This window comes from Micromys minutus (genome assembly GCF_963924665.1).
Source record: "Micromys minutus genome assembly, chromosome: 4".
Lineage (NCBI taxonomy): Eukaryota > Metazoa > Chordata > Mammalia > Rodentia > Muridae > Micromys > Micromys minutus.
Window position 1 is genome coordinate 88,714,973 of NC_137973.1, and position 27,348 is coordinate 88,742,320.

Below are 27,348 nucleotides of genomic sequence, written 5' to 3' on the forward strand. Positions count from 1 at the left end.
GGAAGCAAGGCAATCTGTCAAACGGCTGTGGCTTCTATTTATAATAAACTTCTGTATATATTTTTCTTCTCATAAATTCTAAAAAATATTGTTCTGAAGATGGTGTCTGACCATTAGACTCAACAAAGGGACAGAGTAAACTTTTCTGTGATCTAGCAAGATTACTGAGTGGAATGTTCCAACAAAGCCTTTAGAATAACGTCTAAAACACATAGCATATTATCGTTTTGTAGTAAAAATACTTTTGGAGGTGGAGTAAAATGCCAAATTAGCATATAATAATTTCATTTAATCCCTAGAACTAAAGATTCTTTGATAATTTTTATACTAGATTTAATGCAAATATCAAATTTGTCAGATTTTAATGAGCAATATATATATATATATCTGCAGTGAGCAGGGACATAGCTAATATTACTGAAATGGCCATTTTACAACCAACTAAAGCTTAGGTCTACAAGCTAGAAAACAGGAGTCAGTTACAAAATGACAACATTTGAAGTTCACTATCTATTTTCAATAAATGATATAAGTTGTTAAAATTTAAGCACTCCCTCAATGTTGTCTTATTATGACAAATAAAATTGTGTCGAAATGTATTATTCTACTACCAAAAATTGGTATATTTCCCTTTTAATAGTTTTTTGTTGCCTTTTAAGAGTCTTCTGTACCTCAGGCTTTCCTCTAATGGACTAGAATCTTGAGTCCCTCATCCTTCCAAGAACTTGGATTACCAGTATGAACACCTGGCTTGTTGCCATTTTTTTAAAGATAAAACTCTGATTTTACTTGTCAAATTTCTATTTGCTGTATTGTAAGGAACACATAGTTGAATTTATAAGAATATATGTTTGAATCCTGTAGGATTTTAAGATCTGAGCAAGCTTGCTTCTGTCTCTACCAGAATTGAATGTTTGTAATGGTTCAGGTGGTTAGTGGGACACTGACATTTTAAAACAAAACACCCTTTTGTTATAATAGACTCCAGAACACCAGCATCAACATGTCCCTTTCTTCAAATAAAATTAAATGCTCTAAGGTTTATAAGTGAATAGAGATTTCTAGTGCTCTCCCACTTGGGCTGAGTGGCTGAGCATTTGAAAGACTTCTTGAGAAAGCATATATAAGGATATATTGTTTAAAAACCTTTCAAAAGGCTCCTTGATTGAACTGTAATTCCGTTTGTGGCAATTCTAGCTTTTGACTTTTTAGTTAACATTCTAGGCATCAAACAGTGCCCCTGGATATGGTGGCTGTACGTAGAGCATGCTGGTGAAGAAGCATGAGCTAAGCAGTGTTTGGATACAGTCCTCCGGAAGTCCCTCCCAGTCAGCATGTGCCCATAGTTTGAACTGTGTCTCTGACAAACTACTTAAAAATAAAAAGCACATGTTAAAAATCCTCTTGGCACAACTTTATACTTAGCAAATGATTTCCCGGGGAGGGGAGGGGAGGCCTTGTTCAGTTACACTATTGATTAGTGTCTGTTCTGACTGCAGTATTTAACATGCATCACTACAGGCTTTAGTGTGAGTCTAAAGAAATAGGCCAGACCTAGATGCCAAGGTCTGCCATTTACTAATGCTATACTAAGATGTGATTCTTCATGGTAAATATTAATTTGATTCTTCGTTGTAAATATGAAGCTCTTATTAAAATCATCCCTTATAATCCATGAGGTAGAGTGGTTCTGCCTAACAACTGCAAGATTAAGATGGAGGACCCAAGTGATGCCTAAATGAGAAGTCCTGAGAACTTGAAATGTCAAGCATGGTCTAAAACAAGTATTGATTTGTCTGAAAGCTTTAAGTTAGTGTCACGCTCAATGCTTTCTTGGGGTTTCTGTGACATGATTACTAATCATCATTGATTATTTAATGCCAATAAAATCCTCAGAGCTGATGAAGTACAAACACTGCATAGCAAAGAAATATAATGAGCTCCTTACCCTGCAAGTCTTATGGTGAAGGGCATTTTAAGGGTAAATTACAGGTACAAAAGAAAATTGAAAGATACATTGTCTGCTCATCATTTTAAGTAGCTTATGCCTTGTCCATCCTCAACAAGAGAAAGAACATTTAACTGATACAACATAGTTATAGGAACCAGAGTAAGAGCATGAAATCAAGTATTTTAACATTGAACCTGAAAAATCTGTGTGGATCAAACCAATGTGATAAAGGATCTGTCTATAGAGGTGAGAAACGGAATTCACAATAAAAGACTAGGGTCTTCTGGGCCTAGTTTATAGTACTATAGGGAGGCTGTTATTTGTCAAATCAATGTGTGGATGAGACTCCCAGAGATGATGTTGTGAGATCCTTTGTGATGGGTAGAAAGATAAGGTCCTGCTCTTAGTGACAGGATTCCAGTTCATGAGGATCTGATATGAAATCCTATATCCACCCTACTGTGATAATGACCCCATGCTAATTTTCTATTTCCTGCCTCAGAAAGCTCAATTATGTCTTATTTCCCATAGCATTAAAGCAAAATTTTTCTGCCTGAATTTCAGATTCTTTCATAATCTGGGCAGTTAGATTTTTCTTGTATCTTTATAAAAAATTACTGAACAATCAAATTATGGGACAAATAAAATGCTGGAAAAAGCTGTTTGAGAAAATGACTTTCAGGTTGCTTATTGTTAACAATTACTTTAATAGTAGGAAACAGCATGATATAGTCTCTCAAAAAAACAAATATGAACAGTCTGCATGAGGGTAATAGGATTTCTTGAGCAACAGGACTTGCTATGAACACTAGTAATTGCTGCAATGTATTTCAGAAGACAAAAGGCAGAAGCATGCAAATGCCACAAACTGGACCTGATGACACTACACAGATATAGAAGCAACATGGAATTATTAAGGATAAAGACAGTAGCAAAGAACAGGACAAAGTAATACTGTTCATGTTGCTCACGGTACAGGGAAAATTTCATTTCAGGGACCACACTGTAACTTCAAGATAGCCTAATCATACCTTGGAGAAACCATAATAATAATAATAATAATAATAATAATAATAATAATAATAATAATAATAAATAGTTTTAGTATTAGGCCATGCAACAAAATAGCTGAGAGAGAAAATCTTAACTTGAGTTGTGGATGGCAGAATTATCCAAGAATTTGATCAGGATGTGACCATTCTTCAGAGTTGACAGGGTAAGAGTGTGCAGCTCCTATTGACTGATGTATTTGATGTCTGAGATGTTAAGTAGCTCTGTATGTAGAGTGCTGGTATAGAGTGCTGCACAAAACTCTGAGTCTGTACCTCAGCACTATATGATCCAGGTATTGTAACTAATCCTTTTAGTCCTAAAACCTATATAGTGAAGGAAGGAGTATCAGAAGTTCAAAATCATTCTCAACTCTATAGTGAGATTAAGGCCAGACTTGGCTATATATGACCCCTTTTCAAAAGAAATTATTTTGATACACTTGTTGATGCTATGCTCCTCTACCTTATGGGAATGTTGTAGTTGTATTCCCAATGTCTTCTATACACTTAGGTCACTTCAGCTTATGAGGCATAAGCCAACAGAAACTTGAAGAACCTGCAGCTATCCATTGTAATTATGCTTTTTCTATCTATGGCAAGAATCATCCAATAATTATGGGACAAAAATAGGTGGACATGAGCTGGGGGCCATTGTGAGTCAGTGAGTTCTGGTCTTGGAAAATAAACTTTGGTGTGACAGCACAGTGTTGTATCTGTGTCTAACTTTACCCAGTGGTAAAGTTGTGTCAGGACTAAAGTTTGCAAATTAACCACTGAAATTATGAAAAGCAACACATTCCAGTAACAACTTGTGGTTTTAGTATAAGAAAATATAAAAATGTATTAATAACATTAAAATTTGACCTATTGGGACACGAGGACACATAATTCCAATGAAGTGAAAAATAAATTACTCTATCATGATTTTCATTGGGATACATTGCAGAATGTATTTTCATTGGGATACACTGCAGAATCCAATGAGGATTGGTAATGTTTTATAATGTTTAAGAGAATTTTAGCTTCCTATACCTACAGATATATACCCGATTAGATAGGGGAGTGATTTCAGTTCTTGGGAGGTTTGTTTACAACAATAGGGCTTGGAATGCACAATACATCAACAAAACTAACCATATCACAGTTATGAATAAAAGAAATACTTTAAAAATGGAACAAAATCTATAAATAAGCCATAAAGCAATTATTTAACCTTGATAAATTTATAAACACAGTACTTTAAAAACTAGGTTTAATTTATAATTTTCAACTTTTATAAAATGAAAGTTTTTATTAACTTTGAGTTTTTTTTCCTAGGCACAGATGCCATTCTAGAACATGAGAAATTCAGGGCAAAGATCATAGTGACATTATGACATAATTTACATTTTATAGAAGATAAAATAAAGATTCATACTGCAAGAACCAAACTCAAGAAAATTTAATCAAACTTGTAATTCTCTAATTTACTAGTGGGTTTTCCATTGCCTCCTAAAATATATTATTTCTTTTTGGCCTTTAAAAGTCAATATATGTTTGCTTACAAAGTTTTATAGCCAAGAGAATAGACAATGGTTATGGTAGTCTGCATGAGAAGGGAACAATAGGCTCATATATTTGAGTGCTTGGTACTCAGCAGAACTGTTTAGAAAAGATTAAGGGGTATAGCCTTATTGGGGGAGGTGTGCATTTGAAGGGGAATGTTCTCTTACTTTTGAATAAGTGTGTACGTTTTCAGCTACTGCTCCAGTGATATTTTTGCCTGCCCGCTGTCATGCTTCTCACCATGATGGTCATGACTTCTAACCCTTCAGAACTGTAAGCTCCAACAAACTCTTTATTCTATAAGTTGCCTAGATCATCATGTCTTCACAATAATGAAGTAACATAGACAACAGCTGTGATTCAAGTTTCAGGAAGCTGAGGCAGGAGAAGCACTGGTTTAAAGCCATCCAGATTACATAGTAAAATTGTCCCCTAAATACAGAGTGTCTTCTAAATAATCAACCATAATTTTTAAATAGGAGGGAGGCTTGTAAAACTCTAGGAGAGAAGAAAGCTTAGACATCTAAGAAAGCTTAAAATCTCATCAGGTCTCATCACCAAGAAAAGGTAAACAATAAACAATTATTAGCAGAAGAGACTCTTGGGTGGAGCTGCCTACAAATTGTGAAGGGATTGGGGGAAGGGAAGGGTTTTCAAAATTCAGTCTCCTATAAGTGACCTCCCACTGATGTTCTCCAACAAGCCATTGGCTCATCAAGCTAGATTTGGGTGGGGTTATTTCTGTGATTTCATGTTTTTTTGACTGGAGTAAATTTCTTCATGTCCCCCAAGATAAAGGCGTATAATTCAGATTTTGGTAGAGTAGAAGACTATTAGTTATTGGTTAATGTATTGTTTGAAAGCTCTTTCCTTCCCAACTTAATATATTTTTCCTTAAGAAGAGATATTACAAATATAAAATGCTAATTTAAAAACCTTTATAGGTGTAGCAAGTGCTTAGTAATAGAGCTAGCAAATGTATACCACCTAAGCACTTACTTTACTATTTTAATTTTTAAATTTTTCCCCATCATCCTTTAGAATAGAACTTGAAATATAACTAAAGATCAATATAAACTAGAATTTGATAAAGAAAATATGATCATGAAAATAAAAGGAAAGGAGAATATATTACTCTAATTAAGACTAGAAGACTTATTATGACTAAATATGGAATAAAAATGAGGAACAGTCAATGAGGGAACATAAAACACAAACATTTCTGTTAAAATAGAGTACATCCATTTAAGAAAGCAACACATTTGACCTGTTTATTTAAGAATCTTGTAACCTATAACATATCTAATCAATAGCATTGACTAATTGTTTTCAAAAAAGGAATAAAAGCGTTTCCATTAAATATTAAGGAATGTGACTAAGATGGATGTATGAGTATCACTTATTTACCTCTATGTGTCACCTATAGATCTTCCATCCACTAATAATATTTACTTCCTTATCATCTTTTAAAATATCCCCTATTTATATATGTTATCTATCATCTATTCACATCTCAATGCATCATCTATTTATCAATGTTTCTATGTGTCTATTGATTTATCTATCTACCTATCTAGAAGATATAACTTGGATTGATGGTATTTTAATTTTTTTATGTCACCTAGAGGGTGACCCTCATTATTTACATGTAAAATATACATATGAATATATATTTACAGAACTTTGTCTATTTGAAATAATGATCATATATGTCACTGGAAGATTTTTATTAAAATATAGTCTAAGACTAATTAAAATATTTTATTTATAAGAATCTTGTAATGTCTATTATAAAACAGAACCAGTGATCTTGGAGGGAGCCACACGTCTGGGTGATGGCAACTCACATGCCTGCTCACCCTTTCTTGACTGCTATTGATTCCTTTATAAACACAGAAAGGCATTAAAACTACTTGATGCATATTGCCCAATGCCAGAGATGCTCAGTATTTTACATCCCATCAGGCAGATCAGCAATTCCCAAGTGTCATATATTCATCAAAAATCACTTTCTAGGTTCATATTTTTATTTCCAGCTCACTTCTTTGTTACACTCATTTTATAGCAACTTTTAGTACACATGTATCTCACAAAGGTTAGTAAGACCTACACCAAGAATCTGTTCTTCAGATATAGAACTTAAAGAAATTGTGTGTATGTGTGTGTGTGTTTGTGTATCTCTGTGTGTGCATGTGTGTGTACATGTGTATGAATGTATGTATGCATGCATGCATGTATGGTGATAGCTAATTTTACATCACCTTGTTACTAGCTAGAGTATTAGTGATTGATGGAGGAGGAGCATGCCCATTGTGGGTGGGGCCATCTCTGGGCTGATGGTGCTGGGTTCTGTAATAATCTAAGCTGAGCAAGCCATGAAGAGGCAGCCAGTAAGCAGCAACACTCCATATCTTCTGAATAAATTCCTGCCTCCATGATCCTTGAATTCCTACCTTGACTTCCCTCAGTGACAGACTGTATCACAGAACTGTAAATAAAATAAATCCTGTTCCTGCCAAGCTGCTTTTGGTCATGATGTTTCCTCAAGCAATGATTGCCCTAACTATGATAAATATAAACAACACCAAATGGATTTGGCCAGTTATATATGTATGTGTGCACATACATGTAATAAAGATTAAAGAAGAGTTAAATATTTGAGAGGAAGTAGTGGTGTGGGAGAAGTTACATGGACAGGCGTTGGGGTAGAATTGATGTAGATGCAACATCTATATATGAAATTCTCAAAAATTTAAAACAAAACAAAATTACCCTAAAGAGAGAATTAGTTTCAATTATTTTTTTCTTTTCTGCTTTTCTTTATAACAGATTTCATTAAGATTTTTTTTTTCAAGTAGAAACATATAAAACCGATAAAGTCATGTGAAAAGCTTTAGGCTAACTTTGTGACCAACACATTCCCTGCTAAAGGTTCCCTAGAAGTGGAATCCAGTCAAAGGGATGTGGGTGACAATAGCAGAGTGCAGCTGACTGTAGACCTGTCTTATTTGCTCTGCATTGTTGGCATTAAGAGGCAGCAGTAAGGGCTGATGTGCTTTGTGACATGATCTCTGTCATTCCGCATCTAACAGACACATAGTCTACAAGTGAAAACCCCATGACCTCTGAGCAGAGAGAAAGGTGACACTGTATAATCTTCAGACACCCAAGTGAATAGCTCAAAACATAAAATATATTTTGGGGTTTTATCTTAATAAGGAAGCATTGGTCTTTGAGACAGATGTCCAGACTTGCACAAAGTAAAACAAAGAGACTAGATTTTGGACACCTGATGTAAAATGTAGTTAAACTTATAACCATGACTAAAATTATTAATGTAAAGATTTTATGGGTTCTATTTATATGAAAACAACACAATTCAAACAATTAAAATATTAGAATGGACTCTTTCCCTTAGCTTGTATGATACCCCAGGTATCATTTGAATCATTTAATAAAAACATCCATTGTGTACTAACTGAAATGAATTATTTGCACTGTTTTTTAAAATCATCTGCTCCCATTAAACAGCAATGTTTAATTTAATAAGGCCAGAATTTTCCAGTTACACCAGACATCATTTTTTGTTTTTCAAGACAATTCACAGGAACACTTACATATTCTAAAATTGAAAGCAGTCTTGTACTGGTTGGAGGTTTGATTGTTAATGGATCCATCAGAAACCACCAAGAGACATGAATTTAGAAATAGGTAAGTGGCTTAAAATTCCATCAACTTAATGACTTGCCTTTTTATTTCATGTAGAAGATAAGAGAGCAAAAATGGAAGTATGTATTTTTCTAAATGAAGATGTCTTGTACCTCATTAATTAATTAATCCCTGAACAGATCTGTGCCAAGCATCTTCACATCCAGTCCTGTTCCCAGTGCTGTTAGTAACCATTGGAGCCATAAAGGCATCATCCTTGCTTTCTCAGTGTTAAGAGTCAGCAGCTTATTATTATTAGCAGTTTTTCTGCCCAAGGCTATGTTTGCACTTACACACTTCATGAAGCTGATGTGTTTAGCACAGAACATTTTCCCAAATGATAATCTTATTTTCTTACACACAGAATTTGACCTGACAATTTTCAGAGAAGAATTTCTTTGAAACACGATAGTTATCTTTTATCCATCATTTTAAACCACACGAACAGTCTTTTCTATTTCAATTTAGAAAACATCCCAAAGCTGAATGTAGAACAGTTGATTTTACAGCTACAGATGTAGCAGATAAAAGTCCAGGAGCCCCAGAGGATGTCAGAGACTAACCCCAGGGTATTTACCATGATCAGCTTTAAGCAGTATGAGAAAACTCTCTGGAATTTTATGAAATCCTGAAATGGGAAGTTAGTGATTTCAGATCTTTAGGGCTGAATAACAGAAATGGCACCATTCAAAAGGAAGTGACCATGAACTCCTCGTACAGGCTTCTTAGAGATTTCTATATTATTGTGATTTCTGTGCCTGCTTGTTTTCCTCCATCTGGGCTGAAATAAAGTGGCCAGATGTTTTACTAAGATCTGACAATAGCTTTTATTTTTCTGCACTCTTGCTTTGTTTTTTATAGGAAGCTGTGAAGCCAACTCCTTACACAGGGAGACACTTACTAGCCTTGATTTTTTTTTTTTTTTTTTTTTTTTTGGCTCAATGTTGTGGGGTGAAGATGCAAAGACGCCAGGTTAGTGTGGTTACTATTAGGAAGTCCACAGAATACTGGACCCACTGTTTCTTCTTGAGGAGGAATAAGAGTTCACAAGGCCATTCCATTCTCTTGCCAGAAAGAGATTTTTTTCACAGGTATAGAAAACTGTAGATAGACAACAATCCAATAACTAACCCTAAATAAACTTACTGGTTCTCCAGATTATATTACAACCAAATGCTTTATTTAATCTCTTGTTCGTACCTTGTTTAGCTAAATATCAGGCTTTTATACTTCCCAGGAAAAAACAAGTAACAGGAAGCCTCATCACAAATCTGAGTTAGTGAAGGCACACTTATGTAATGGTATCACAACATTTATTGCATTTCAGGATTTATTTAACATGAACTCATACAATCCTTACTATTGTTTTCAATGAAGAAACAACACAGAAAAACAGAGTAAATATCATGTGTCACAAGGCTTAGAATGAGTAAGGCTGCCATTCAAATGTAAACACCTTGGCCCAGCTTGAGTTTCAGCTACTACCAAAGGTCATGGTCCCACACTACCATCAGCATGTTATATGAAAAAAGAAATTATAAAGAAAGATTTGTGATGTGCTCTCTTGTAAATGCATATCTTACTCCTACATGGGGTATTTTTTATATCTCTTTAATCTTTGAGAGACAGGCTTCCACAAAACTTTTCAGAAAACATGGAGTATAATTCCTGAAGCCAAATTCTGGTGCTTGACTCTCAGAGAAAAGTAGCCTCAAGTTCATAGAGGTGTTAGTACTTGCCAATCTTTATGCATGCTCAGTGTTTTTAAGTAAGTAAGACATTGGTATCCCTTTCCATCAGAAGTAGGTCAAACTGTAGAGTGAACCCAAGTGGTTCCATGTTTGGTCAGCTTGAAACAACTGTCTAGTGGGACAGATAAATCCTCAGAAAACAACTTGAAGGCAAGTTCTCACTCACCAGGGCCAGCCCAGAGAGTTGGAAGGACTTTTCAGAAGGGAAAGTATATTCAAAAAGGTTAGGTGTGAGGTTTAGTATGTGATGGGGTTTAGAAAAAGATGACATGTCATATTATTTTGCTCCAGGTAATCATTGTGGGTTATCACTGATACAGAGCAAAGCCTCTTTCAAATTAAGACTTCCCTGGATTCCTCAATGCTTCTTCAGCTCTATTCTCCATTTAATCAAGGAAATCAGAGAAAAAGTGACCGATGATAGGGCTGAGAGGGCAGAGATAGACCAGATACTTGCCTGTCTGATGCAGATAAGCCAAGGGTCATACATGAGATGAAAATAGAAGGAAGAAATATTTAAAAACTTAATGAAAACTGATGGAGAGCAATTTAGACTTAGACTAAGATAGTCTAATTGAAAAATCAAATTTATATTTTATGAATTAAAGCAAATGAAGGGTTATTTTCTGAGGTTAGCAAATTGAGACAGCCCCTTTAAATTCCTTAAATAGAAGCCAAAACTGCAGTTGATTCTCCCTTGTGCTATTCAATGTGGGTGTTTGACATACCAGATATATTTGGCATGAAAACACAATACAATAATCGGGCTGTTTTGTTGGGTGAAGAAGATAACAAAAAGATTTTCTTTTCATTTTTAAAGGTGTTCTTGAAAACTCAAAATTATACAAGGAAGCACAGATAAATTTTCTGGTTATTCAAGGCATTCTGTTCATTCAGTAAATTAAAGTTTTGGATAAGTTTGATTGGTGGGAAAGGGTTTAGACTGTATCTCAGATAATGTATTTTTGGTGGATATCTTTTTTTGGATCAAGAGAGAATGACATCAATATAAAAAAAGCACCATCACAAACAATATAACACCTTGGTGTGACTTTAACCAAGTGAAAGATTTGTATGACAAGAACTTCAAGTCTCTGGAGAAAGAAATCAAAGAAACTCTCAGAAGATGGAAAGTTTCCATCTTCCATGGGAGATCTTTGGATTGGATTGGTAGCATTAATATAGTAAAAATGGCCATCTTGCCAAAAGCAATCTACAGATTCAATGCAATCCCTATCAAAATTCTAACTCAATTCTTCATAGAGTAGGAAAGAGTAACTTGCAAATTCATTTGGAATAACAAAAACAAAACAAAATAAAACAAACAAAACAAAGAAAACAAGATAGCAAAAACCATTTTCAACAATAAAAGAACTGCAACTATGGAGGGAATCATGATCCCCAACCTCAAGCTGTATTACAGAGCAATCCTGAAAAACCAAATACCAAAAACCAAACCAAAACAACAACAACAACAAAACCCAACTGTATGGTATTGGTACAGAGACAGGCAGGTAGATAAATGAAATAGAATTGAAGACCCAGAAGTGAAACCACATACCAATAGTCACTTGATCTTTGACAAAGGAGCTAAAAACATTCAATAGATAAAAGACAGCATTTCCCACAAATGGTGCTGTTTCAACTGTCAGTCAACATGTAGAAGAATGCAAATTGATCCATTCTTATGATCTTGTACAAAACTAAAGTCCAAGTGGATCAAAGATCTCCACATAAAACCCGATACACTGACTAATAGAAGAGAAAGTGGGGAAGTATCTCAAACACATAGACACAGAGGGAAATTCCTGAACAGAATACCAGTGGCTTATGTTCTAAGATTAAGTACTGACAAATGGTACCTCATAAAATTACAAAGCTTCTATAAAATAAAGGACATTGTCAATAGGACAAAACAGCCACCAACAGATTTGGAAACGATCTTTTCCAATCCTCCATCCAATAGAGGGCTAATATCCAATATATACAAAGAACTCAAGAAGTCAGACTCCAGAAAATCAAATAACCCTACTAAGAATGGGGATCAGAGGTAAACAAAAAAGTCTAAACTAAATAATATTAAATAGCTGAGAAGCACCTAAGGAGATGTTCAACATCCCTAGTCATCAGGGAAATGCAAATAAAAACAACCCAGAGATTCCACCTAACATGAGGCAGAATGGCTAAAAACAAAAACTCAGATGATCCATCCTATATATAATCACCAAACCCAGACAATAATTGGATGCCAATAAGTGTATGCCAACAGGTGCCTGATATAGCTGTCTCTTGAGAGACTCTGACAGAGCTTGAGCTATACAGAGGCAGATGCTCTCAACCAACCTTTGGACTGAGAATGGGGTCCCCAATGGAGGAGTTAGAAAAAGAACTGAAGGAGCTGGAGTGGGAGTTTTCAACCCCACAGGAAGAGTAACAGAATAAATTGACCAGACCCCCCAGAGTTCCCAGAGACTAAACCACCAACCAAAGGGTACACATGGAGGGACCCATGGCTCTAGTCACATAGTTATCAGAGGATGGCCTTATTAGGCATCAATGAGAGAAGAGGCCCTTTACCCTGTGGAGGCTCAATACCCTAGTGTTGGAGAATTCATGGCAGGGAGGTGGGAGTGGGTAGTTGGAGGAACACTCTCATAGAAGCAGGGAGAGGAAGATGGGATATGAGGATTCCACAGTGGAAACTGAGAAAGTAGATAACATTTGAAATGTATGTAAAGAAAATATCCAACATTAATAATAGTAATGGAAGAAAGGGAGTTAAGCTAGAAGTGTAGCTTTCTTGGTATCATGGAGTAATCGGGAGTTTTCTCTCTGGTTGTTTACGTTCTGCGGTGGTATTGTAAGTATGTCTTCAGTTCTATCACTGAAGACCTAACCACACGTTCAACTATAGCTGTGGGCAGTTACAGACATGGCAAGGATACTGTTGGATTGAATAGGATGGCTGATCAAAGCTTATATTTTATGGCAAGCAATTTCTCCCAAACCTGAAGTGTCTCTATTTTCCACAGATAGAAACTCCAAAAAGGTTTATTTCTTAGCATGCAGAGCTGCTTGGACGTTAACATTCTCTCCCTGCTGGTGAAGCTAGGCTGGCTACTGATCTTGTTGGAAGTTTTGAAACTACAAATTTGTATCTTTCTAAGAAACAAACAAACAAACAAACACTCAGTGCAAATTTCTACCACCTTTTAAAGATTAGTGAATCAACACACAAATAAAATGATGGCCAGTTCTCTTGGTGAAGAACAGCTGCTTTTTCCTAAGTAGAATTAAAAAATGCCAAATAACTTATAGAAATTATTGCATATCAGAGGCTAAAATGAGAAAAACAAACAAACAAACAAACAAAAAACCAAAAAAAAACTATGTTTGGATCACATTGGACATTGAGAATGACCAAATGACAGACCTGGGGATGCAAAGGAGTGAAACTTTGGGAAGGACAGATGTTTAAATAAATTGATAGATGGGGATCTGAGGAATCTAAAACAGAGATGTAGAAAGAAAGACAGATTAAAAAGCTTACAGTGACTATCAACATCTGGGAAACTATAGGTTGAGAAATAGTGATTGTAAGAAAGAGCTCAGAAAGTTCTGACATATTTCATGGAGAATCTCACAGAAAGAAAAAGGTGGAATGATAAGAGGTCCTGTTTGGGCTGGGATTTTGTTAGGAGTGGAATATTTCCTTTGGGTGGTATTCTCTAACACAGAAATATGGCAAGATTACCATAAGGGATGATTTGGAAAACTTGGAATTTAAGAATGTCATACATTTCATCTGGGAGAGCTTATGTGATCACATTTGTAGAAATAATTTATAAGATATGTTTGAGTTCTAGAATAATGAGTAAGTAGTGCTAAGTTAACAGTGTTTAGGAAAGAAAGAGCTCAACGAGGGAAGCCATTTAAGATAAAATCAGTTCAGAGACTTGGAAAGAGTGTGGCCAAGCAAACAAATATCTCTTATGAAGATTAACATGTTAGCATGTGCCAAGTACTCAGTTCAGTCGGTGTTCTAAACTTGCATCTAATATGTACTTAGGAGAGATGCTCTAGAGATAACAAGATAACTATATTAAAGTGTGAACATAATGCTAGGATTTTTGTTTTTGTTAGGATTTTTTATCACTACCCTGGGTTGTGAAACTTTAAAATATATCTGGAATTCCTCAAGTTGGTACTAGGTTTTAGTTGATGTTACTGTTTCTAAATTTTAAGAACATTAAAGTGTTAGATAGAACCTCATCTAATCTCCCTTTATTCTTACTTTTGCATTGTGGTTAAATAAGTAGTCAGTGGAATGTGTTGATTATGTGTATGGATATAGAATTCAACAGAGCATAATTTCAGCTTTCTAATCGATAGGTTGATACTGTGTAAGTGCATCAAAAGACAATAAGAAGCATTACTTTAATAAGATTTTATAGTTCACAATTAGAGATAATCAGAATTCACTGAATACCTGTTTCTCATGAGTCTTATTGCTAAAAGCATGTATATTACCTATTTGATTTTGTTGTACATTTTATATGATAGTAATCTTAGAAAGGTACATTAAACATGAGTACTGGAAAGACTGGTCCTCTTGGATGAATGCACAAAACAGAACTGCTGAGCAGAGGAGGATCTTCATATATAAATAGAAATCTGATCAAGAAAATAACTCATTTTTTTCACCCAGGACAGCTAAGAAGCTGAATACAGGACCAGAGCTCCAGAATAACATTTTTGTTTGTTTTGCTATTTGAGATAGGGTCTGACTATGTAGCTCAGGTTAGCCCATGGTTTCTTATTCTGCTTTTATCTTCCTAGTGCTGAGATTCTAAACTTTTCCACCACAGGAGCCCTTGCTTATATTGCATTTACATTCTGCACTGATTTTCTCTCTGTATAATATAGCATCTAAGTTGTATTGATGTTTCAATAGTTGATTCCCTGACATTTAAAATCTATAGTTCTTATCAAAAGTGACTGCCAATTTCCAAGGTCTTTTAAAGGGAAAAGTAAAATGGAAAACAATATCAAAATACATGGTAGTTGATTCTAGCTTTGATGCATAAGCCTTCATTTTCAGCTTCTTTGGTACCTAAGTCAGAAGATTGAAAATCCAAAGATGGCTTGAGTTACAGCATGATTTCAAGAGCAACCAAGTAATTTATCGAGTCTTTATTTGAGATTATTTTAAGACATAAACAAATAGGAAGGGTGGTGGAGTGTAGCTCAGTGGTGTGTACTTGCCTACCATGTATGAGAACCTGGGATTCATCTCCTGGACTGGAGTTGTGGGAACAAAACAATCGTTACAAAACATGAACATTTACAGCAGAATGGTGTAGAGGGAGACATACAGCCAGAACTCTGGGATTGAATCTGACCGTGCCAGGAGTTTATAAAGCCACTCCAGGCACAGGACCATGTTCATTTACTTCTGGTGGCTAATACCAAGATTAACATGGCTAAAAACAAAGAGCTTTACCAAACAGGCTAATGTTAAAATATTTAGATAATTGAAATTAATACATAAGTATTTGTTTTGGTTAGGTTGTTGTAAAACACTTCAATGTGGTTGAGTCAGAAAGACAAGGAGATAAGTGGTTGAGAAAACCAATTCAGTAAGCAGAGGTATAACTCTATTAGGTCTTAGAGCCTACAGAAGACCTTTGTCTCTACTGTTTAAAAATCCTAGGTCAAAATTAAGACAAAAGGCTTCCATACTATATTTAGGGAAGTCATTTGAGTGAGTGTTAGCACCTTGGAACCCTTGCAAAAGTTTTTATGTGGAAGATTCAAATTGAAATTATGAAATGATATTGAGAGACTTTGAAATCAAAACAGAGAGCAAAATGGGTGTGAGGCAAGGAAAAGTGACTCTAGATTAAAAGATTTTAACATCATTTAAAAGTATAACAAAAATCCTGGGAGAACCTCAAGCTTTGAAAAAGATATAGCAGACATGGGCTTTGATTTGTGGAGTTTGTATTGTTGGCATAACTAAAATGTACTAGACCAACATCTGGATCAATGGAGAGGTATCAATTGTGAGTCATATGATTATGGTGCTAGCTGACACTGATAAGACAGTCTGAGGGTGGAATACTTCACACTGCTTCTAGAAAGTAGAATTTATAGCTGGAAAGAGACAGCTGAGTGTACAATAGAGTAACCTAAAATACAAAGAGAAAACTAAGAGAGCATTGTATTACAGTAATAACAACCACAGGAGCATCTGATAGTCTGTTCCTACTGTAACAAGCTATGGTAAGCTTCAAGAATCACCAACAGAAGGCTGTATTTCTCACTGTACTGAGATCAAGGTGTGGCTGATTTGGGATCTTGAGAGGGCAACTTTATGGTTCATGGAGGTTCCTTCTCTCCATGTATTCAGAGCACAGGAAGGATGAAAGACCCCTTTTAGGGTTCTTTTATAAAGTGATAAATGCCACTTACAATGATTCTCAATTGACCCTCAAACTTTGTCTCAAGGCATGCCTCATTAATCAGATTATAACAAACAAATTTTGGAAGAATGTAATCACTGAGAGTATTACATTTTTTAGAGAGCACTTAAAATACTTGACAAGTTTAGCAAATGGCAAAGTAGATTTCTATGATTGTACTATGAATGTCATTTTATCATCTAATACTTTTTAACAAAAATTATTCTTACAAATGCAGAAAACTTTCTTGTTTAAAGACCTTTCTTTAGACAAGAATAAAGCAAAGATACATTGGTTCCAAAATTATTTTGAATTAATAAAAATTGAGATTATCTTGGGTGGTTCTGGATTAATCAGGTGAAAAGATTGAAAACAGGGGCAAGAATCTAACTGGGACAAGTGAGAATAAGCTCCCATATTTAGAATGTTATCTGGAATCAGATGGCAGTGAGCATGAGAAAGGAGAGTTGATTATCAAACTCCAGAGAAAATAAATTCTACCAGCAGGTTGAAAGCATTTACAAATAGATTCATCTCAAACTAAGCTTCTGATAAAACCCAAGCTGACATTCTAGGACTAAACTCTTGAGTCACAAGTGAGAGATAATAAATGACAATTTAAGCCAATGGATTTATTGTAGCTGGTGAAATGGCAATAGAAAATCTTTACACCAGCATGAAGAAGTTATTGATGATTCAAGTAGTAGCTGTCCTAGTGGAATAGCAAGTTGGAGACTCACTCCCTTGTCTTGTTTGAAGGCACAAGTGTGAAGCAAACAAATGGGGCTGCCACAGATGGCTATTTGGGGAGATCATTGGAAAAGAACATAAGCATGTATTTTTAACTGACTAAAGATGTGGTTTTAAGTGCATATGTTTATTTGATGTTTTAAAATGTGGAATAACTTGTCTATGTCTAAAAGTCTGTTTTTTACAGAATTAATTTACTTTTTCCTCTGGATGTCTGCTTAGCCTTGCTAGATGCAGTACAGCTGGATAAAATTAATATTTACAAAACTAGCTAAGAGCAGTATCTGGTGACCCAATGTTGATCTCAATATCACAAACACTATAGAAGATTAGAGCTCACAAAAGGTAGCAAAAAATATGACATTTATTAGGATCTTCCAACAAAATATCCTGTTATCTTTTTGGGTCTCCACTTCCTCTATGTTCTTTTATTGGGTAGAGAATTGTCCTGTACCTTCTATGATTCTGCTTTTCTGATGTGACAGTGTTCTCCAGGAAGTGAGCAGAAGGTGTGGGTTAGATCCTAGGCTGAACCGGTGGATTCAGAGGCTGTAACTACACCCTGTGCTAGGAGCATTGCTGGGTAACATGAATTATACAGTCTAGCGGTGACAAGGTCAGACTGACACTGCCTACCTTGACTGCCAAATTATCCTTGATTGGTGAATAAAATTGTGTACAGCCTATAGCTGGGCAAGAGGTAGGTGGATTTTTTGGTTCCCGGAAATTGGATCAGAGACAGGGACCAAGAGGAAAGGAAGAAAGAAAATAGGTAAAGAGAGAAGTTTCCATGGAATAGATGAGTTGTGAAAACATGGTTGTGAGAGCAGACCAACTGGAATTAATAGCAATTTGTAAGAGGTTATTGATGAGGAAATAGATTATAGTATCTAAGAATGTAGATATCTGTCCAGCTCCAGTGCATTAAAGGGTCTTTATAAATATTAAGATTGTGTTTCTTTTATCTGGTAACTGAATAATCAAAGGCAGGGTACAAACCTCAGATTTGAGATTAAATATCTACTGCAACATTCTATTTTTCTGAAACTGAAGATTAATTTGGCTGGCATAAGACCATAATATTAATATGCTAAAAGAGACAAAGCTAGATGGAAGAAACCAAGTGACTGAAAAAACTTTATATGTCCCAGATTCTGTGCAACACACTTAATATAAATGTTTTCACAATAGCCCTGTGAAGCATCAGGGTATGGCTCACCATTGCTTTTACTTTAGAAGTATATCAACAAAGTTCTTTATGAAAATAACACACAGCTTACTGCAGGTAGTTATTGTCACAGGTGTTGTACTAGAAAATATACCTTCTCACATGTTTCTAAATTTAATAAAGTACCATGGTGTTTTGTTTCTACTATTGAAAAGATGGTGTCCTAAGAATATAGCCTTGTGGCAATTTTTGGTATTCAAAAATCATTATGCTTAATCTATACTCACCAAGAAAACTGTTTCCATTTTACATTCTGCCCTACATGTACTTTATGCTTATGGTAACTAGTGGATTTTCAATGCATGCTATCAAACCTCTAAAAGAATTAAGTACTGACAAAAATTTCATATAGTGTTATGCCAAAGTGCTTTTAAAAATCTGCATATGCATTCCTCTATTTTTAAATAAGGTTGTAACAGAGAGAAAAAAAAGAAAAGATGGTGTCTTTTTCTCAGGAGTTAATGTTTCCCTATCGGAGCATAGAGGGGACTTCCCATTATATTAACAAGGGGCAACCTGGATCAATATATATTTATGTAATTTCATGTGAGGACTTCAAGCGGTACTAACTTTCCTAGATACTTATGAAATGTGTATAGTCAACAACTATAGTTCACACCAGAAGCGAATGAGGCTTATTGATTATAAGTATGAAATACATCTATTGATATCTCCATCATCATTAGTCTTATGGAGTTGATGGCTTAATTTCATCTGCTATCAATCACTTGCTTAGCCAGTGGTTTTCAGGCTTACTCTTGCATTGCAGTACCTAACATAGCTTCTTAAACTACAGATCACTACTCTCATCTGAAGTGATACTGAATTTAGCAACTTTGGCCACAAGCCTTTGAATCTTACATCTAATGCGTTTCCATGTGGTTCATCTGCTGCTGGCTTGGATGTCACAATTTAAGAATCACTTCTTCAGATAGCAGTTCAAATCTTTCCCAAGACATGTGGAATGGATGGCTCATTATGCCAGCACTGAGAAGGCTGAGACAAAAGGCCAGTCTGGTCTATCTAATGAGACTTTTTCATAAAAAAACAAAATTAATTAGATAAATACAATTTTTTTCTTATAAAGAACCAGGCACAGGACTTTGGCTTTGTTCTGTGGAACATTTAAACTGAATTATGACTTCTGAGTTTTTCTGTTCAGGCAAAACTGGTTCTGCAGAACATCTAAATAAATATATGATATCAATGTTTCCATAAAGATGTATGTACAGAAATAGGCACCATGATCAATACCATAGTAAACTGTAGTTGAGTAACCATTGACCTATAAAAATTTGCTAAAGTTATCAATAAATATTTGCTAAAATGGAAAAAAAATTAGCTAAAAGTATACTCAAGGAAAATCACTATGTATTAAAAAGCAACTACCTGGGAACCATCTATCAATGTATCCACATATTTTCTAAGTTTTCAAGTTAAATGTATAAGCCTATACCAGAGATGTAGATGAGGTATTGAACCAGAAAAGAAGAGAAACCCCATTGTTTCCTATGAATTCAGTAATAGAGATAATACTTAAAAGTTAGGATCTTCATAAGTACTTTTGGCTAAACAGCATCTGTACTTTCACATTTTAGTTTCTATTGAATATTGTTATAGGGTAAGAGACATAAATTCACATGTAAAAGATCAACACTCTATTAAATGACATAGAAGTTACTGAAAAACAGTATCTCTTACTTTACTACACAATGCACAGTATAAGTACCTGACAAGGTGAGTATGCAGGCAGTGTATTTGATCCTTACTCACACCTTGAACTACTTTAAAATCCAAATGTAAAGTTAGAAATCTGCTGTGCCATCTATGTCTGTGGAGCTCAGCATTAACTTTATAGTTAAGAAATGTAAGTTTTTAAAATTGGACAAAATTTAGATGAATGTTGGTCATACTGGAACATAATTTAGTATGCTGAAAATAACTCCTTGCAAATACCACAAGAAAAGTTAGTATCGTGAGTCATCTGACAAACTTCAAATGCAAATAGCATGTCAAAAATCTCCAACAATCTGCTACATGCTATGGAATATAAATATTTAAATGAAGTCTCTATAGATGACTACACATTCTAATATAAAATTATTTGAGGCTGGATTAAAGTGTCTTTACAGTGTCATTTATAACATCTATCTTTCAAAACATTTTACTAAATTCCATTAAATCAAACATTTCAGTTTGACAAATGGGTCTGCATTTACCCTTAGGCATTTAATTCTCTAGTAACATGGTGTTTTCCAGATTGTGGCATTTAAGAAAGAAAAAAATGTTCAAAAGAAAACTTCAGTGTAAAGAAAATTGTAAACTGTTGATTTTAAGCACATTTTATAAGGTTCTTTACCTCAGGATATTAGTATATATAACATATAGTGATTTTGAATGATTTAGAGTACTGTATAGATTTTCTGTTATCATTTAACACAAAATTAAAATGCCATGGGAACTTGTTAAAGTACAAGAGGAATGCTTTTGGGAAAAGAGCTTGTGGCACTTACTTGTATTTGTTATAATTTAAAAAATTAAGTCATTGTAAATATATTGAATACCTCCCAAATTTACCTGAACTTTAAAAAGTGAATCTACTCTTTCTGTTCCTTCTGTTCTCTCTCTCTCCCTCCCCCCCCTCTCTCTCTCGCTCTCTCTCTCTCTCTCTCTCTCTCTCTCTCTCTCTCTCTCTCTCTCTCCCTCTCCCTCCCTCCCTCCCTCCCTCCCTCCCTTTCTCTCTCCTCCCATTCCACCCTCCCTCCCTCTTTCTCTTTTTCCTTCCTTCCTTCCTTCCTTCCTTCCTTCTTTCTTTCTTTCTTTTTTCTTTCTTTCTTTCTTCTTTTTTTCTTCCTTTTTGTGTACCACTCAGCAAGAATCTACCTAAAACATGGTTAATCTGAATAGGCATACTTACACTCCTCTTCAGGCCTCTTCCGAAGTGCTGCACGAGCCTCCTTACAAGGACTTCTCTGATATTGTGGGGGATTTCTTCCCCGTATTAAGCTCTCCATCCTATCAGAGAAAGACCAAGAGTATTTTAATACCTGAATATTTCTTGATAATGAAAATATCCTATTGAAATGTAAATATGGATAGAAGCTTTGTACCCCACTTTATACCACTGAGAGTATCTAACAGATAAGATGACAAGGGACTGTGGAACATGATAACCTGGAGAGTGCTTGGTTTTTAAAAGATACATTGATTTAAAACATTACAAACATCAGGTGGAACTAGAGAGACAGTTTAGTAATTCCAGTGCTTGCCCTATATGCATAAGGACTTGAATTTGATCACCAAAAACTATGTAAAAATATTGGGTGCTGTGGCATGCTCTTGTAATCCCAATGCTGAGGAGGTAAACAGATGGATCCTGTGGGCTTGCTGCAAAATCTACTCAACAAGATTTAGGACAACAACCCTGTCTCAAATACACAAAGTAGATTAAGTAATGACAGCACACTTTGTCTTCTGTCATTCACATGTGTGTATATATATGTATGTATATACATACACACATACACACACACACAACCTACGATGTGAACAAAGCTCATGCACAATCTAGTAAGACTGAAAGTTTGTGTCTTATCCCAATATAAAAGTATTTGGAAGTAATTAGATTTAGAAGTAGATTTAGAAGATAAGTACGGTGTCTTCATAGTAGGATCACTGTCCTCTTAAGCTTGAAAGAAAGAACAGAGATTGCTTTCTCTTCCACACAAGTTCATTGAGAAAACTGTCATCAGAAAGAAGAACTTACTTCAAAGCAAACCTACTTGCAACATGACCTTGAATTTCTCATCCTGAAAACTATGAATTGTACATGTATCAGGATGGCATCAGGGAAACTTACTCACATTCTGTGCTTGCTTCAGCTATTCATCAGTAAAACGATACTCAGTTCTACTATTTGTGAGGATCCGATACATCAGCATAGATGAGGGGTGTTGTGATATATCACAGGGCAACAGGGTAGGTAAAGGAATAAAAAGAAATCCTGACAAATAGAAATGAAACTATGAAGTAACACTTTTGTGGCTATTGTGCTAGTAAAAATGTCAAAACTGCCCTTTATTCATAAAAGAAAAGAAACATTTGGCCTTGTGGAGAAAAATATCTGAGAAAGAAAATGTTTTAGTCATTGCGGAAACATAAAACACCCACATCCATTGGAAATACCTAAATTAAACTGCTTTGAGTTTCAGCCAGAAGGACCACAATAAAGAGACAGACTGCAACAAATTCTGGAGAGAATGTGGGGGAAAGTAATCTTTAATAAACACTGGCTGGAGTGCAGACTGAAGGTCACTATGGAAATGTGTGTGTGTGTGTGTGTGTGTGTGTGTGTGTGTGTGTGTGTGAGTGTATGTATGTGTCTTCAAAAACTAAAAGTAGAACACCTATATGACCTAGCTGTATCTGGAATAAAGCCTTGGGACTTCATATTCCACCACAGAGAACATACACCCATATCATTATTATTCACAATACCAGGAAATGGAATCAGACTCAGTGACCATAACTGACAAATAAATAATGAAAGTATGGCTGATACATTCAGTGGGATTTCATGCAGCTCTAAAAAAATGAAATTCACAGGTAGATGAATCAAACAAATCATACCTCATGTACTTTCTCTAGCTTTTAATTTTCATGTACATGCATTCATGCACAAATGAGCAATGATAGTGCTCAGGAAACCAGAAAGGCCCCGTAGACAAACAGAGAAAGGTATGGGACAGGGAGAAGACATGTAATAAGAGAGAAGGATCAGGAATATTTGGGTCTAGAAGTGTACAGACAGGGTCAAGGACAGGAAGATAGGGAGATAGAATCAATAAAAACCATGTATCTTCAAAAAGAATAATATGAATCATTGTATAATACCTGGAAGTTTCCAGAGATGAAAACATTAATAGAGTGTGCTTTAATTAATCGGTTCAATTTAGGAGATCACAAATGAAAATCTAAGAATATCTGGGTGAATAACATGCCCTATTGTAATATCATATTATTTAAAGAGCTGACTACCCTGAAGGCTTAGAGTTTCTCAGAGTTGCATGGGATATGTAAGATGTAATCAGTCTTTTCTGGCTTTTGTTTTCTGATTTTAGTCCATTATTTTATGCCCATGATTATGGAAATGATATGCCTATTATTCTATTGAGTACAGTACCATTAATTGAAATAAAAATCTTCATAAGTACAAAATAATATTAGCTGTATACCTATGTATGAAAGTTTAATGTATAAGATCCTCAGCACATTCAACACCAATATATACATATATTTGCTTGTTAGTATGTTAATATGTAATAATATTTGATGTTATGTTTTGATTTTTGTCTGGTGCCCCTTAATGTCTGGTTCACTCAGTGACATTTTATCTTCAAGAACTACTGAAAAGTTAACTGAAGCCAAAGAAATTTCCTATAAATTATGTACATTACACAGTCATGGAAGCAAACACTGAAGATATTAAGATTCTTTTCATTTTTCAGAACTGTAAATGTTGTGCCTAGTGGGAGACAGGTACTCATACCAACAGTGTTATATAACTGACACTCCAGTCTTCTGAAGATAAGTGATATTTATGCAAACTCTTTAACCAGTGCAGTTTGTGGTGCATGGTGTCCATTAAATGGTCAAATGAAGTGACCAAGGATGGAACCTTGGAACACTTCAGTACTCTCCAGAGGAGCTGTCTCACCTATTCCTTAGCTTGGCATGTTACTAGTGAGGTGTATTAATAGTTCCAGCAATGAGAAATGGAGTATGAGGACCACAGATGAGGCAGCTGCTTTAAATCTCATTGAGAGGCTCTAGATAGTGTTTCCCACATGGTTTTTTGCTGAGAAGTATGTACAGTCATGTACATTTTAAACAGCATGAATAGGCACTTGTAATATATAAGCAAATGATGTATACAACATGTTTGACATATTCCTAAGGCCTGTTTAATGTCTCTTCAATGTAGCCAGGTCTTAACCAGCTGAAAACCTTTAAACATCCCCTCAACCTATTCCAAAGATAAAGATGCTCACGGAGAATGCAATCAGTGAAGTCAGTTTCTTAAAGATTCTCTTCAGTGCCTGAGAATTCCTACTAAAATGCAAGGAGGAAGTTTAATGATTTTACTTAGTTGATAAACTCATTTGCCAATAAAAGAAAGTGGTAAGAGACCCAGAACAAATCTTCAGTCAGCATGAATGTCATAAGAGTGAAGAAAGGTCAGAGAGACAGCAAACCCTTGCCACATTGCCTGGTGATCTATCAGAGGAGTTAGGGTCCAATTTGAACCTAGTGTCACAGTCAAGTTATTTCTGACTTCAGAAAAACTATCTATCTATCTACCTATCTACCTACCTACCTACCTACCTACCTACCTACCTACCTACCTACCTACCTTTCTTTCTTTCTTTCTTTCTTTCTTTCTTTCTTTCTTTCTTTCTTTCTTTCTATCTATCTATCTATCTATCTATCTATCTATCTATCATCTGTCTATCTATCTATCATCTATCTATATATCTATATATCATTTATCTATGTTCATTCATTATCTGTCATGATCATTTCATTCTGACTAGCCTCCTTCTCAGACTATTTGCTTATGGTAACACAGAGTATTTAGATCCAGGTCCACTTTCCTTTAATGTGGATATTGCTATATAAGTATCTGAAAGGACAGAAATGCAGAACAGCTGTGGTGTCCAGAAGCTGGGCATACATAACCACTGTGGATTTTAAATTGGCTATTGTCACAGAGGAAATAAAATTGGGATTTAATAATTACATTGAGTCTTAGTTTGTTCCGATAGGAATTTCAATAATTACATATAGCTACAGATTTTCACAATTTATAATGTTTGGAAGTATCTAATCATCAAACAAGCACCGAAAACGCACATTTCAGTCACTTTTCTATAGATATAATAAAACACCACAACCAAAAGCAACTTGGGGAGGAAAGGCTTTATTTCAGCATATAGCTCCACATCACAGTCCATCTTTGAAGGAAGTCAGGACAGGATCTCAAAGAAGGAATGAATATACAGGTAGGAACTGAAGCAGAGACTATAGAGGAACCCTTCTTATTGACTTGCTCTTCATGGATTATTTAGTTAAATTTTTTTTTTTAGCACCTGGGTGGTAGCACTACCTACAATGGGCTGTATAATTATATATTAATTATCCACTAAAACTGCATCATAGTCTTGCCCACACATAAGATAGGAAGGTGCATTTTAATATGAGGGTCTTTCTTCAAAAATGACCCTAGCTTGTGTCAAGTTAACATAAAATTAGCCAGTAAAACATTGCTTATGCTTCTATAGCAGTGTTTCTCAAACTATGAGTTGTGAAATATTTACATTGTGATTTATAACAGTAGCAAAATCACAAATATGAGATAGCAACAAAAAATTTATATTTGGAGATCACCACAAAATAAGAAACTGTATTAAAGGGTCACTTCAATAAGAAAGTTGAGAACAACTGTTTTCAAGGTTAAAACTTCAACAGAAACAATCTATACCAAACCCTCCATTGTTGGTGGGATTGAAAGCTGGAACATCCACTCTGGAAATCATTGTGGTGGTACTTCAGAATATTGGACATAGTTTTTTTGAAGACCAGCTATACCACTCCTAGGTATATACCCAAATGACACTCCAACAAATAACAAGGACACATGCTCCACTATGTTCATAGTAGCCTTACTTATAATAGCCAGAAGCTGGAAAGAACCCAGATGTCTTTCAGCAGAGGAGTGAATATAGAAATTGTGGTACATTTACACAACGAAATACTACTCAGGTATTAGAAACAATGGTTTTATGAAGTTCCTAGGCAAATGAATAGAACTAGAAGCTATCATCTTGAGTAAGGTAAACCAGTCACGAAAGAACACACATGGTATCTACTCACTGATAAGAAGATACTAGCTCCCAAAAGCTCTGAATACCCAATAAACAATTAACAGTTCTTATGAAGCTCAAACAGAAGAAAGGCTAGAATGTAGATGCTTCAGTCATTCTTATAAGGGAGAACAAAATACTCAGGCAAGAACTACAAGGTCAAATAGAGGAGCAGGGATTAAAGAAAAGTTCAGACTGCCTCACCTGGTGAACCACCCCATATACAGCCATCAAACACAAGCACTATTGCTAATGCCAAGAAATGCTTACTGGCAGGAACCAGATATGGATACCTCCTCAAAGGCTCTGCCAGAGTCATACAGATACAGTTGAGGATGCTCACAGCTAATCATTGGACTGAACAGTGTGTGTGTGTTTGCGGGGGGGGGGGGTTTAATGAAGTAGCTAGAGAAAGGACTGAAGAAGCTGAAAGGGTTTATAACTTCATGGGAAGAACAACATTATCAACCAACCAAACCTTCTACAACTTCCAGGGACTGAAACACTAACCATTGAGTATACATGGAGAGACCCATGGCTCCAGTTGTATATGTTGCAAAAGATAGCATTGTCTGGCTTCAATGGTAGAAGGGGCCTTTAGTTCAGTGAAAACGTAGTTTCCTAGTCTAGGGGAATGCCTAAGCACTGAGGTGAAGAGGATGATTGGGAGAGGGAGCACCTTCATGGAAGCAAGTGGAGGGTGGGGGGGATGGAAGTGGAGGGAAAGGGGATAACATTTGAATGTAAACACAGAGAATATCCAATAAAAATTAAAATAAAAAGAAAACTAAATAAATTAGGACTAAATATAAAATTATGTCATAATTATACAGATAAAAACAAGGCTGTTATATCATTGTTAGAAATAAGAATAAGCAGAGATTTTTACTTTTATATAGAAGAATAAAACAAAGTTGAAAGGTATAATAGTAACATGCTATGAAAATTAAATTTTATAAGGGCTTTAAACCATCAAG

General features: G+C 35.3%; 1 protein-coding gene across 1 annotated transcript in view; it reads right to left on the reverse strand.

Moving 5' to 3' along the window:
* Positions 1–21,463, reverse strand: part of LRRC7 (leucine rich repeat containing 7) — a gene marked incomplete at both ends in the record, with an annotated part of 278,327 nt that extends 256,864 nt beyond the window's left edge. The window contains one exon of the mRNA XM_080916060.1: positions 21,367–21,463. Within this exon, the coding sequence (XP_080772186.1) occupies positions 21,367–21,463 (97 nt within the window). The remainder of the gene's footprint in view (positions 1–21,366) is intronic.
* Positions 21,464–27,348: the final 5,885 nt, after the last annotated feature.